The sequence below is a fragment of the Mustelus asterias genome, chromosome 15 (assembly GCF_964213995.1).
Source record: "Mustelus asterias chromosome 15, sMusAst1.hap1.1, whole genome shotgun sequence".
Lineage (NCBI taxonomy): Eukaryota > Metazoa > Chordata > Chondrichthyes > Carcharhiniformes > Triakidae > Mustelus > Mustelus asterias.
The window spans coordinates 64158074-64172568 of record NC_135815.1 but is presented as its reverse complement, the minus strand read 5'-3'; the positions used below and the strand labels follow the sequence as shown (position 1 = coordinate 64172568).

The following is a 14495-nucleotide window of genomic DNA, read 5'->3' as shown; positions in this document are numbered from 1 at the left end:
GGGGACACTCTGTAATCGGAGGGGGAAGGGGTGAGAGACACTCAGTAATCAGAGGGAGGGGCTGAGAGACTCTCTGTAATTGGGTGGAGGGGGTGAGAGACTCTGAAATTGGGGGGAGGGAATGAGGGGGGCACTCTGTAATCAGGGGAGGGGCTCAGCGGACAACCTGTAATCGGAGGTGTGAGGGGACACACTAATCTGGGGGGGGGTGAGGGGGACACTCTAATCAGTGGGAAGGGGTGAGGGGGCACTCTAATCGGGGGGAGGGGATGAGAGATAATCTGTATTTGGGGGGGAGGGCTTAAGGGGGATGCTTTGTAATCAGGGGAGAGGGTGCGGGGGATGGTCTGTAATCGGAGGGAGGGGGTGAGGGGGAAATTCCGTAATCAGGGTGGAGGGGGTGAAAGATAACCTATACTCGGGGGGAGGGAGTGAGGGGCACAACGTGTAATCAGGGGGAGGCGGTTGTGGGGGACACTCTGTAATCGGGGAGAAGGGGTGAGGGGGATACTCTGGAATCGGGGTTGGGCGTGAGAGACACGCTGTAATTATTGAGAGGGGGTGAGAGACACGCTGTAATCGTCGGGAGGGGCTGAGAGACAATCTGTAATCGGGGGGAGGGGGTGAGAGACACTCTATAATTGGTGGGGGAGGGGCTCAGGATGACGATGTGAAATCGGAGATGTGAGGGGCCATTCTGTAATCGGGGGCGGGGGTGAGTGGGACACTCTGTAATCGGGGGGCGGGGGGGGGTTGGTGCTGGGGACACTTTAATTGAGGGAGGGAATGAGGGGGACACTATTATCAGGGTGAGGGGGGTGAGAGACACTCTGTAATCGGAGTGAGGGGGTGAGTGACACTCTAATTGGGGGAGGGGGTGAGTGACACTCTCGGGGAGGGGGTGAGTGACACTCTGGGGGAGGGGGTGAGTGACACTCTGGGGGAGGGGGTGAGTGACACTCTGGGGGAGGGGGTGAGTGACACTCTGGAGGGGGTGAGTGACACTCTGGGGGAGGGGGTGAGTGACACTCTGGGGGAGGGGGTGAGTGACACTCTGGGGGAGGGGGTGAGTGACACTCTGTAATCGGGGGAGGGGGTGAGGGGCATACAGTGCAAGAGGGGGTGAGGGGCACACTGCATTCGGGGGTTGGGGTTGTGGGGGACACTCTGTAATTGGAGCGGAAGTGGTGAGGGGGGCACTCTAATTGGGTGGAGGGGGCCAACGGGACACTCTGTATTTGGGGAGTGTGTGAGAGACACTGTGTAATCGGGGGGTGGGTGAGAGACTCTCTGTAATCGGGGGGTGGGTGAGAGACACTCTGTAATCGGGGGAGTGGGTGAGAGACACTCTGTAACCAGGGTAGGGGTTGAGGGGGTCACTCTAATCGGGGGGGGGGGCGGGGGGGGAAGGGATGAGGGGGACACTTAGTAATTGGGGTGAGGGAGTTGAGAGACACTGTAATTGGGGGGGGGGTAGTGAGGGGCAATCTGTAATCGGGGGGAGGGGTAATGGGGACACTCTAATCGGGGGAGGGGCTGAGGCCGGCAATCTGTAATCGGGGGAATGGGTGAGGGGGACACTGTAATCGGGGGGGGGGGGGGGGTAGTGAGGGGCAATCTGTAATCGGGGGGAGGGGTAATGGGGACACTCTAATCGGGGGAGGGGCTGAGGCCGGCAATCTGTAATCGGGGGAATGGGTGAGGGGGACACTGTAATCGGGGGAGGGGGTGAGATGCGCACACTTTTATCGGAGTGAAGGGGGTGAGAGACACTCTGTAATTAGGGAGAGGGGGTTGGAGACACTGAAATCAGGGGGAGGGGTTGAGGGGGACACTCTAATTGGGGAGAGGTGGTGAGAGACACTACTCGGGGGAGGGCTTCAGAGGGACACACTGTAATCAGGAGGAGAGGGTAATCGTTGTGTGGTGGCAAGAGAAACACTCTAATTGGGGGGAGCGGCTGAGAGACTCTAATTGGGGGGAGGGGGTAAGAGCTGCTCTCTAATCAGGGACAGTGGGTGAGGGGTTACTGTAATCGGGGGGAGCGCATGAGGAGGACACTCTAATCGGGGTGAGGGGGGTGAGACACACTCTGTAATCGGGGTGAGAGACGCTCTAATCGGGGGGAAGGGTTGAGGGATCACTCTAATTGGTGGGAAGGGGTGAGGGGGACACTCTGTAATTGTGAGGAGGGGGTGAGTGATCTGTACTTGGAGGGAGGGCGTGAGGGGAACGCTCTGTAATCGGGGGAGATGGTAAGGGAGACGGTCTGTAATTGAAGGTAGGGAGTGAGGGGGACTGTCTAATTGCGGGGAGCTGGTGAGTGACACTCTAATGGGGGCTGGGGGTCAGGGGGACACTGTAACCATTGAGGAAGGGGTGACGGGGGCTCTCTGTGGTCGGGGCGAGGGGCTGAGGGGGACACTCTATAATTGTGGGTGAGGGACACCCTGAAATCGGGGGGGAAGGGGTGAGGGGGACGCTCTGTAATCGGGGGGGGGGAGGAATGAGGGGGGCACTCTGTAATCGGGGGGAGGAGTTGAGGCGGAGACTCTAATCAGGGGGAGGGGGTGAGAGACACTGTAATGGGGTGAGGGGGTCACTGTGTAATCGGGGATGGGTGTGAGTGACACTAATTGGGGAAGGGGGTGAGAGACACTCTAATAGGGGAGGGGGTGAGGGGCACACTGTGTAATCGGGATAGGGGTTGTGGGGGACACTCTGGAATCGGGGGAGGGGTATGGGGTATACTCTGTAATCGGGGGTGAGGGTGACACACTGTAATCGGGGGGGGGGTGAGAGATAATCTGTATTTGGGGGGAAGGCGTGGGGGGGACGCTGTGTAATCGGGAGAGAGGGTGGAGGGGACAGTCTGCAATCGGAGGGAAGAGCTGAGGGGGATACTCCGTAATTGGGATGGAGGGGATGAGAGGGTCTCTCTGCAATCGGGGGGAAGGGGCCGAGGAGGACACTCTGTATTCGAGGATGGGGGTCAGTGACACTGTAATTGGGGGATGGGGTGAGAGACACTTTGTAATCGTTGGGAGGGGGTGAGACACTCTGTAAACGAGGGGAGGGTGTGAAGGGCGCACTCTATATTCGGGTGAGGTGGTGTGGGGGACAGTCTGTAGTCGGGGTGAAGTGCTGAAAAACATTTTGTAATCAGGAGAGGGTGTGAGAGACAGCCTGGAATCGTGATGAATCGGGGGGGAGGGGGTCAGGGGGACATTCTGTAACCGTTGAGGAAGGGGTGAGGGGACTCTCTGTAATCGGGGGAGGGGGACACTCCTAATCAGTGGGAGGGGGTGAGAGAGACACTAATCAGTGGGGGGGGGGGGGGTAAAAGATACTCTAATCAGGGGGGAGGCGGTGAGGGGGATGCTCTGTAATCGGGGTGAGATGGTGAGGGGGACACTCTGTAATTGGGGGGAGATGTTGAGGGGACACTCTGTAGTCTGTTGGAGGGTGAGAAACACTATAATCGGGGGCGGGGGGAGAGGCTGAAGGGGGATATGCTTTAATCGGGGAGAGGGTTTGAGAGAGACACTCGGTAATCGGGGGAGGGAGTGAGAGACACTCTAATTGGAGGGAGGGTGTGAAAGGGACACTGTGTAATCGGGTGAGGGGCACACTCTGTAATCAGGGGGAACGGGGTGAGGGGAACATTCTGTATTCGGGGGGAGGATGTGAGTGGGATATTCTGTAATCGGGGGAAGGGAGTGAGAGACACTCCGTAACCAGGGGGAGGGATGAGGGGGACACTCTAATCAGGGGAGGGGGTAAGGGTGGGCATCTGTAATCAGGGGAGGGCGTGAGGGGCCACTAATGGTGGTGAGGGGGACACTCTGTAATCGGGGGGAGCAGCTGAGGAAGACACTCTGTAATCGGGGGAGGTGGTGAGCGGGACACACTAGCATGGGGGGGGGGGGGGGGGAAGGGGTGAGAGACACTAATCGGGGGGGAAAAGGTGTGAAAGACACTCTGTAATCGGGGAGGGGGTGAGGGGGACATTCTGGAATCGGGGGAGGGGGTGAGAGACACTCTAACCGGGGAGGGTGTGAAGGGGGCACTCTAAATGGGGGGGGAGGGTGTGAAAGGGCACTCTGTAATTGGTGTAGGAGGTGAGGGTACACTCTAATCGAGGGGAGAGGTTGAGAGATTCCATAATTGGGGGTGGTGAATTGGGAACTCTGTAATCGGGGGAGGAGGTGAGGGGACATCTGTAATTGGGAGGAGGGGGTGAGGGAGACACTCTAACCGGGGTAGGGGTTGAGGGGGTCATTCTGTAATTGGGGGTCATTCTGTAATCGGGGAGGGGGTGAGAGACATTTTGTTATTGGGAGAGGGTATTTGATTTGATTTATTATTGTCCCATGTATTAGTATACAGTGAAAAGTATTGTTTCTTGCGCACTGTACAGACAAAGCATGCCATTCATAGAGAAGGAAACGAGAGTGTGCAGAATGGCTAGGGTGTAGAGAAAGATCAACCTAATGCGAGGTAGGCCCATTCAGAAGTCTGATGGCAGCAGGGAAGCAGCTGTTCTTGATTCGGTTGGTACATGACCTCAGACTTTTGTGTCTTTTTCCCGTCGGAAGAAGGTGGAAGAGAGAATGTCCAGGTTGCGTGGCGTCCTTAATTATGCTGCCTGCTTTGCCGAGGCAGCTGGAAGTGTAGACAGAGTCAATGGATGGGAGGCTGGATTGGGCTACATGCATGACCTTTTGTAGTTCCTTGCGGTCTTGGGCAGAGCAGGAGCCATACCAAGCTGTGATACAACCAGAAAGAATGCTTTCTATGATGCATCTGTAAAGGTTGGTGAGAGGCGTAGCTGACATGTCGGCATGGGGGAACCGGGATAGGTTGTTGGTGATCTGGACACCTAAAAACTTGAAGCTCTCAACCCTTAACCCTTTTTACTTCATCTCCATCGATGTAGACAGGGGCATGTTCTCCTTTACACTTCCTGAAGTCGATGACAATCTCCTTCATTTTGTTGACATTGAGGGAGAGATTATTGTTGCCGCACCAGTTCACCAGATTCTCTATCTCATTCTTGTACTCTGTCTCGTCATTATTTGAGATCCGACCCACTACGGTGGTGTCGTCAGCAAACTTGAAAATCGAATTGGAGGGGTATTTGGCCGCACAGTCATAGGTGTATAAGGAGTATAGTAGGGGGCTACGAGCACAACCTTGTGGGGCACCGGTGTTGGGGATGATCGTGGAGGAGGCGTTGTTGCCTATCCTTACTGATTGTGGTCTGTGAGTTGGGAAGTTCAGGATCCAGTTGCAGAGGGAGGTGCCGATGCCCAGGCCACGGAGTTTGGAGATGAGTTTCGTGGGAATAATGGTGTTGAAGGCTGAGCTGTAGTCAATAAATAGGAGTCTGACATAGGTGTCCTTGTTATCTAGGTGTTCCAGGACCAGGGAGATGGCGTCTGCTGTGGACCTGTTGCGGCGGTAAGCAAACTGTAGTGGATCCAGGTAGTCCGGGAGGCTGGAATTGATTCGTGCCATGACTAGCCTTTCGAAGCACTTCATAATGGTGGATGTCAGAGCCACCGGCCGATAGTCATTAAGGCACGCTGCTTGGTTTTTCTTAGGTACCGGGATGATGGTCATCTTCTTGAAGCAGATAGGGACCTCAGATTGTTGTAAAGTGAGGTTGAAGATGTCTACGAATACTCCCGCCAGCTGATCCGCACAGGATCTGAGTGCTCGTCCGGGTGCCCCATCCAGGCCAGTCCCTTTCCGTGGGTTGACCTTCAAGAAAGCTGCTCTGACATCTACCGTATCTAGTCCTGTTAGAATTTGATAGGTTTCTATGAGATTACCCCTCATATAAATAGAAACAGAATGGGATGAAATGTGATGTTATTCACTTCGGAAGCAAAAACAAGAAGGCAGCTTACTACCTGAATAGCTGTAAATTGGGAGAGCGGAGTGTGCAGTGGGACCTGGGTGTCCTTGTGCACCAATCACTGAAGGTAAGCATGCAGATGCAGCAGGAAGTAAAGAAGGCAAATGGTATGTCGGCCTTCATTGTGAGAGATTTTGAGTACAGGAGCAGGGATGTGGCGTTGCAATTATACCGGGTCTTGGAGAGGCCACACCTCGAGTATTGTGTGCAGTTTTGGTCTCCTTTTCTGAGGAAGGACGTTATTGCTCTCAAGGGAGTGCAGCGAAGGTTTACCAGGTTGAATCCGGGGATGGCGGGACTGATGTATGAGGAGAGATTGACTAGGTTAGGATTGTTTTTGCTGGAGTTCAGACGAATGAGGGTGGATCCCATAGAGACTTATAAAATTCTAACAGGACTAGATAGAGGAGATGCAGGGAGGATGTTCCCGATGGTGGGGGAGTCCAGAACCAGAGGTCATAGTCTGAAGATGCGGGGTAGACCATTTAGGATGGAGGTGAGGAGACATTTCTTCACCAAAGAGTGGTGAGCCTGTGGAATTCATTACCACAGGAAGTAGTTAATGCAAAAAAACATTGAATGTGTTCAACAGGCGGCTAGATATAGCATTTGGGGCGAATGGGATCAAAGGTTATGGGGAGAAAGCAGATTTAATCTACTGAGTTGGACGATCAGCCATGGTGGGCTCGAAGGGCCAACTGGCCGCCTCCTGCTCCAATCATCTATGTTTCCATTCTTCTGAACTCCAGCGAATACAATCCTAACTGACTGAATCGCTACTCATGCGTCAATCCTGCCATCTCAGGATTCAGTCTGGTGAATCTTCTCAGCACTCCCCCTAGAGCAAGAACATCCTTCCTCAGATTAGGAGAACAAAACTGCATACAGTTGGCCAAAACTGCATACAATAATGCCAAATGACTGGAGGATAGCTAATGTGGACCTTAGTTCAAGAAGGGCATCAGGGATAAGCCAGATAATTGCAGGCCATTTAATCTAATATCAATGGTAGGGAAATTAAAGAACAAAGAACAATATAGCACAGGAGCAGGCCCTTCGACCCTCCAAGCCTGCGCCGCTCATGTGCCCAACTAGACCATTTGTTTGTATCCCTCTATTCCCAGTCTGTTCATGTGGCTATCTAGATAAGTCTTAAACGATCCCAGCGTGTCCGCCTCAATCACCTTGCTTGGGAGTGCATTCCAGGCCCCCACCACCCTCTGTGTAAAATACGTCCCCCTGACATCTGTGTTGAACCTTTCCCCCCTCACCTTGAACCTGTGACCCCTCGTGTTCGTCACCTCCGACCTGGGAAAAAGCTTCCCACTGTTCACCCTATCTATGCCCTTCATAATTAGGTCGCCCCTCATCCTCCGTCTTTCCAGGGAGAACATCCCCAGTTTACCCAATCTCTCCTCATAGCTGAGACCCTCCATACCAGGCAACATCCTGGTAAACCTTTTCTGCACTCTTTCCAAAGCCTCCATGTCCTTCTGGTAGTGTGGCGACCAGAACTGGACGCAGTATTCCAAATGTGGCCTAACCAACGTTCTATACAGCTGCAACAACATATGCCAACTTTTATATTCTATGCCCCGTCCAATAAAGGCAAGCATGCCATATGCCTTCTTGACCCACCCTCTCCACCTATGCTGCCACCTTTAAGGAACTGCGGACTTGTACACCCAGGTCCCTCTGTGTGTCTATACTCCTGATGGTTCTGCCATTTATTGTATAGCTCCCCCTTACATTAGATCTACCGAAATGCATCACTTCGCATTTATCTGGATTAAATTCCATCTGCCATTTCTCCACCCAATCTATATCCTGCTGTATTCTCTGACAATGTTTATCACTATCCGCAACTCCAGCAATCTTTGTGTCATCTGCAAACTTACTGATCACACCAGCTACATCTTCCTCCAAATCATTTATATATATCACAAACAGCAGAGATCCCAGTACAGAGCCCTGCGGAACACCACTAGCCACAGACCTCCAACCGGAAAAAGACCCCTCCACTGTTACCCTCTGTCTTCTATGGCTAAGCCAGTTCTTCACCCATCTAGCTAGCTCACCTTTTATTCCGTGAGATTTAACCTTTTCCACCAGCTTGCCATGAGGGACCTTGTCAAACGGTTTACTAAAATCCATATCGATGACATCCACGGCCCTTCCCTCGTCAATCGTTTTTGTCACCACCTCAAAAAACTCAACCAAATTTGTGAGGCATGACCTCCCTCGTACAAAACCATGCTGTCTATCGCTAATGAGATTATTCAGTTCTAAATGCGCATATATCCTATCTCTAAGAATCTTCTCCAACAATTTCCCTACCATGGACGTCAAGCTCACCGGCCTATAATTACCCGGGTTATCCTTGCTACCCTTCTTAAATAACGGGACCACATTTGCTATCCTCCAATCCTGTGTCCAGTGAAGAGACAAAGATTTCTGTTAGAGGCCCAGCAATTTCATCTCTTGCCTCCCTGAGGAGTCTAGGATAGATGCCATCTGGCCCTGGGGATTTGTCTGTCTTAATATTTCCTAAAAAACCTAACACTTCCTCCCTTGTAATTGAGATTTTTTCTAACGGGTCAACACATCTCTCTGAGACACTACCAGTCAACATGTCCGTCTCCTTTGTGAATACTAATGCAAAGTATTCATTTAGGATCTCACCTACTTCCTTTGGTTCTAAACATAATTCCCCTCCTTTGTCCCTGAGAGGTCCGATTCTTTCCCTAACAACCCTCTTGTTCCTAACGTATGTATAAAATGCCTTAGGATTCTCCTTAATCCTGTCTGTCAAGGACATTTTGTGACCCCTTTTTGCCCTTCTAACTCCCTGTTTGAGTTCTTTTCTACTTTCTCTGTATTCCTCCAGTGCTCCATCTGTTTTTAGCTGCCTGGACCTCATGTAGGCCTCTTTTTTCTTTTTGATCAGACCCACAATTTCACTTGTTATCCACGGCTCCCGAATCCTACCTTTCCTATCCTTCCTCTTTACAGGCACATGCCTGTCCTGCAGTCCTATCAACTGCTCCTTAAAAGACTCCCACATGCCAGATGTGGATTTACCCTCGAACAGCCTCTCCCAATCAACAGCCACCAAATCCTGCCTAATCCGGCTGTAGTTAGCCTTCCCCCAATTCAGCACCTTACCCATAGGACAACACTCATCTTTTTCCATGACTATCCTAAAGTTTACAGAATTGTGGTCACTATTTGCCACATGTTCCCCTACTGAAACTTTAATGACCTGACCGGGCTCATTCCCCAGTACTGGGTCCAGTATAGCCCCCTCTCTAGTTGGACTGTCAACATATTGTTCCAAAGAACCTTCCTGTACGCATTTTATAAATTCTTCCCCGTCCAGGCCCCCAGCCCTATGCGATTCCCAGGCTATGTGAGGGAAATTAAAGTTTCCCACTACAACAACCCTATTTTTTCTGCACCTGTCCAGAATCTCCTTGTATATCCATTCCTCAACAGGCTGTTGGGAGGCCTGTAGTATACCCCCAGCATAGTGACTGCACCCTTCCTGTTTCTGAGTTCCACCCAATTATTGGAAAAAATTCTGAGGGACCGGATTAATCAACAGTTGGAAAAGGAGGATTCATCAGGGATAGTCAGCATGGATTTGTTGGTGGGAGATCCTGTCTAACTAATTTATTTGAGTTTTTTGAAAAAGTAACTAAATATGTTGATAAGGGTAGCACCCTTACTACAGTAAGGCCTTTGACAAGGTCCTGCATGGAAGGCTAGTCCAAAAGGTTGGAGCCCATAGAATTCAAGGCAAGTTGGCAAATTGGATCCAAAATTAGCTTGTTAATAGGAGGCAAAGGGGAGGGTTGCGGTTCTCAGGGAATATTGAGGAATAAAGAGATCTTGATGTACAAGTCCATAGGTCTCTGAAGGTGGCAGCACAGATAGTTTGGTGAAGAAGGCATATGGAATGCTTGCCTTCATTAACTGGGACATAGATTATAGGAGGAGGGACATCTTGGAACAACTTTACAAAACATTGGTTAGACCGTGGATGGAATATTGCGCACATTTAGTGTCGGAAGAATGATTGCACTGGAGAGAGTGCAGAGGAGATTCGCCAGGATGTTACGTGGTAACAACCTATGAAGAGAGACTGAATAGGCTTGGTTTGTTTTCCCTGAGGAGGCTGAGGGGGGATCAGGTAGAAGTATACAAATTAATGAGAGGCATAGATAGGGTAGATCATAATTGTTACACCCAGAGGTTGACCCCCTTTTGAGAAGTAACGCGAATCCCCCTGTTCCTGCTGCACCTGCCGCACAATCTGTTTTGACCGTTATATGGTGGACAAAGAATTGTGAATAGACTTCTTGCTAGTGCAGTCATATTTATTTACACACAATTATTAATCACCAACCCAATCAACAATAAGTTTTCTTTAGAAACCCTACAGCACAGAAAGAGGCCATTCAGCCCATCGAGTCTGCACTGACCACAATCCCACCCAAGCCCTACCCCCCATATCCCTACATATTTACCCACTAATCCCTCTAACCTATGCATCTCAGGACACTAAGGGCAATTTTAGCATAGCCAATCAACCTAACCCGCACATCTTTGGACTGTGGGAGGAAACCGGAGCACCCGGAGGAAACCCAAACAGACACGAGGAGAATGTGCAAACTCCACACAGACAGTGACCCAAGCCGGGAATCGAACCCAGGTCCCTGGAGCTGTGAAGCAGCAGTACTAACCACTGTGCTACCGTGCCACCCTTATCTCACAGTTATCTTACAGAATGCTAAAGTTCAAGTCTAATACTAGACCTTGACTTAACTTTTGTGTAACTGGCAAGTACCCAGGCAGATATTGGCCTTTATCCGCGTGTTGGTCTTTGTAGTCCTCCCTGTAGTCTGGTCCGTTGGTCTGGTCAGATACTCTGGCTCTGGTCTTCCTTCCTTCTTGGCTGTGGTGGCTCTCCTCGTGCTGGTCGTTGCTGGTGATGGTCACCGTTGTCGTTCGTTCGTTGGGAGTGAGAGAGAGAGAGAGATTCATCTGTCGTTGGTTTTCGCACCCTTTTGGCCATTGCCAATCAATCCATCAGGCCTTGATCACTCTGATTGATAGGATCCAATCAGGTGCTGCCATACCGATCTCTGGGTGTGTACCCAACGGCCATGTCTGTAGGTGCTGGAGGCACATAGGTCACATACCTCCCTCCCAAATAAGGGGTTACGGTGCCCCTATGTCTGATAAACAATCCAGTTTGACCAGTAAGTGTCCTTTGTCCTGGAGATGTCTATATCCTGTGTATTCCAGCTCTTGCAGCTGCAGCCTGTTTCTCTCTGTCCAATTTCTTTTGAGGCTGTAGCCTGTCTGTTTCCGGGCTTGTTCAATTATGCTAGCGTGCTCTTGCAAACCACCATTTTAGGTGGCCCGTTTGGCCACACCCCAAAGAGGAATACCTAGCTTCATAATCTGTTAAAAGTGTATGGGAAGGTGTAAACTGTCCTTTAGTAACGTTAATTTGTTAACTAACAGAAATACCTGACACTCACTTTAAATGAACACTTAATTTATTTATTTAACTAACAGGGAACTTTAACTAAACAGGTAACATACTGAATAAGATAAGATTCTAAAGGAATGCTGTTCAAATAAATACAATACTCTTTTTTTAGCCAAAAAAAATAGTATTTAGTCAGTCTCAAAAAAAAATACAACCAGGTTTTGTATCTTTCCGAACCTTCTAGAATTTCTTGGTTGATTTCTCTGTCTGTAAGTTCTTTTTGATTTGGTCCCTTTTGCTGGTTAGTTGGTGCGTTCTCTTAAAGGCATATATAAAGATGGCAGGGTTGAGAGCTGAGAAGTCTTACTTCTTGGCAACTGGCATTTGCTCTCTTTCCCTCTCAAAACTTGAGAGTTGGCAGTTGCTATCCCTTGTTTTCCCCCCTTGCACACTCTTTTCTACCTGTGCTGACCTATCAATTTTCCTACAATAGGGTTGGTCTGATTTTTTTTTTCAACACCATTGCATTCAAATGATATAGGTTCCTGGTAGCTGAGTGCCTGCTTTAAATTGGGCAAAATTCAAAAAAGACAGATTGTCTTGTCAAGGTTCCTGCTTGACTTTTTGACACAAATGTTTCAGCTTGGATTCTCTGTATACTTTGCATTTTAAACCTGCAAGCACTGAAACAAAACCCCAGCTTTTAAAGGGACCACGCAATGTTTTTTTCCCCTCTAGCATTTTTTTTACAATTTTTTAGATCTTTATCAACATCAAATTCCAACTTCACAAACTTAACTTCACAACAAAAATGAATCGTTGGCCCATGGCAGAGGTGTCTAAGACCAAAGGGCATTGCTTAAAGGTTAGGGGTAAATGGTTTAGAGGGGAACTGAGGCAAAAAACCTTTTTTGCCCTCAGGGTGTTGGAAATATGGAACACGCTGTTTGAGGGTGATGGAGGCAGGTATTCTTGCACAATGTAAGCAGCATCTGGAGAACACTTAAATTGTCAAGGCATAGTAGGCTAATGGTCAAGTGCTGGTAAATGGGATTTGTATAGATTGGTATTTGATGTTCAGCCTTGACATGGTGGGCCTAAGGGCCTGTTTCTGTGCTGTTTCACTCTATAACTCTATGATTAATATAGTGAAAGCTGAGGCCCCATTACAGACTTATTGGAAGCGCTGCCTGTTATATCTTGTCAATTGCCTGAAGTTGTAAACTTTTTCGTCAGTTTCACTGCAAGGAATGTGACAATAAAAGAAAGAAATTGCATTCACTATTTTCATGACCTCAGGGTGCCCTAAAACACTGCAGCAATGAAGTAATTTTGAAATGTTGTCATAGGTGCAAGATACTACAAACACCAATATGATATGAACCAAATGATGTGCTTTGTTTTTAATTAATTAGTGGGGTGTGGATGTCACCCTTCCATTAATTTCCCATCCCAAATTGCATTTGAACTGTTAGGTCATTTAAGAGTCAACCACGTTGCTGTGGATCTAGAGTCACATGTCGTTCAGACAAGGTAAGAACAGCAGATTTCCTTCCCTGAAGGACATTAGTGAACCAGATGGGTTTTTGCAACAATTGACAATGGTTTTGTGGTCATCATTAGAATTTTAATTCCAGATTTTTTTTATTGAAGTCAAATTCCACCACCTGCTGTGGTGGGATTTGAAACCAGGTACCAGAACATGGCACTGGGTCTCTTGATTACTTGTCTAGTGATAATGTTTAAGAGCTCAATTTTGACTAAGGCACCAAGGGAACTCCCATTTTCTTTTAAATAGTGCAGTGGGATCTTTTATGCCCACCCAGGAGAGCATGTGGTGTTTTAATATCTCAGGCAAAAGACAGTGTCAGGTAAGATGGCTCAAGGCACTGGAATGAGACATGAACCTTTTGACTCTGAGGAGAGAGTGCTAGCCACTGAGTACTGTTTCAAAAAAAAAAGTAACTGAATATTATTTATCTCATTTTCACTCAAAATTTTCCTTACAGTTGGGCAGCACGGTGGCACAGTGATTAGCACCGCTGCCTCACAGCGCCAGAGACCCAGGTTCGATTCCTGGCTTGGGTCACTGACTGCACATTCTCTCCGTGTCTGCGTGGGTTTCTTCCGGGTGTTCCGGTTTCCTCCCACAGTCCAAAGATCTGTGGGTTAGGTGGATTGGCCATGCTAAATTGCCCCTTAGTGTCAGGGAGATTAGCTAGGATAAATACATGGGCTTATGGGGATAGGGCCTGGGTGGGATTGTTGTCGGTGCAGGCTTAATGGGCCGAATGGCCGCCTCCTGCACTGTAGGGATTCTATGAACTATATTTCATGGAATAGTCAATTTAATGGAAAATAGCTCCCCCTGTGTAACACAAGGTAAAGTGTTCCAGAAGAACTGGAGTTTAACTTTTGAAACCATATATGCTAATTCTGTATTTCAGGCAGATGAAGGTGAAAACTGGAGAGTGGTTTATTGAAGAAAGAGCAAAGAAATTTCACCAGGAGCAAGGTATTTGGAATGCTGCTGTTAATTGTTCACATTGCTTTCTTGTGCTAGCTCAGATGTCAACAGATTTATTAAATTTAGTTTCCATTTGTGTTGGGAATCTAAGCCCCTGGGTTGCTAATCCAGCACCATAACCACCAGGATGTTATATCTAAGGTGACCAATACTGTACACAGTACATACTCCAGCTATGATCTCACTCGTGCTCTGTATAACTGAAGCATAAACCTCTTTACTTCTGTATTCAATGTCCCTCACAACAAATCATAAAATCATAGCATCATTTTACAGTAGCCATTTTCCAGTTCGGTGGTGGGGAGTATGAATATGTTAGTAGCCCATTCCATTGTGTCATGGAATTTGGGGATGTGGAACGACAGTGGCAATTACAGTCACCAAACATCCCACCATAATGAGAGTTCAACTGGGAAGGGCCCTAGACCTTAACCAACAAGAAGTCAGAGAGTGTAACATATTTGATGCATTCCAATCTGGATTTTGACAAGGTAGCTGACTTATCAGAAAGTTAAAAGTTGCTGGGATCTAACGGAAAGTGGCAA

General features: G+C 48.8%; 1 protein-coding gene across 1 annotated transcript in view; it reads left to right on the top strand.

Moving 5' to 3' along the window:
• sytl3 (synaptotagmin-like 3) overlaps positions 1-14495 on the top strand; it is a 140409-nt gene that overhangs the window by 86041 nt on the left and 39873 nt on the right. The window contains exon 3 of the mRNA XM_078230477.1: positions 13871-13938. Within this exon, the coding sequence (XP_078086603.1) occupies positions 13871-13938 (68 nt within the window). The remainder of the gene's footprint in view (positions 1-13870; positions 13939-14495) is intronic.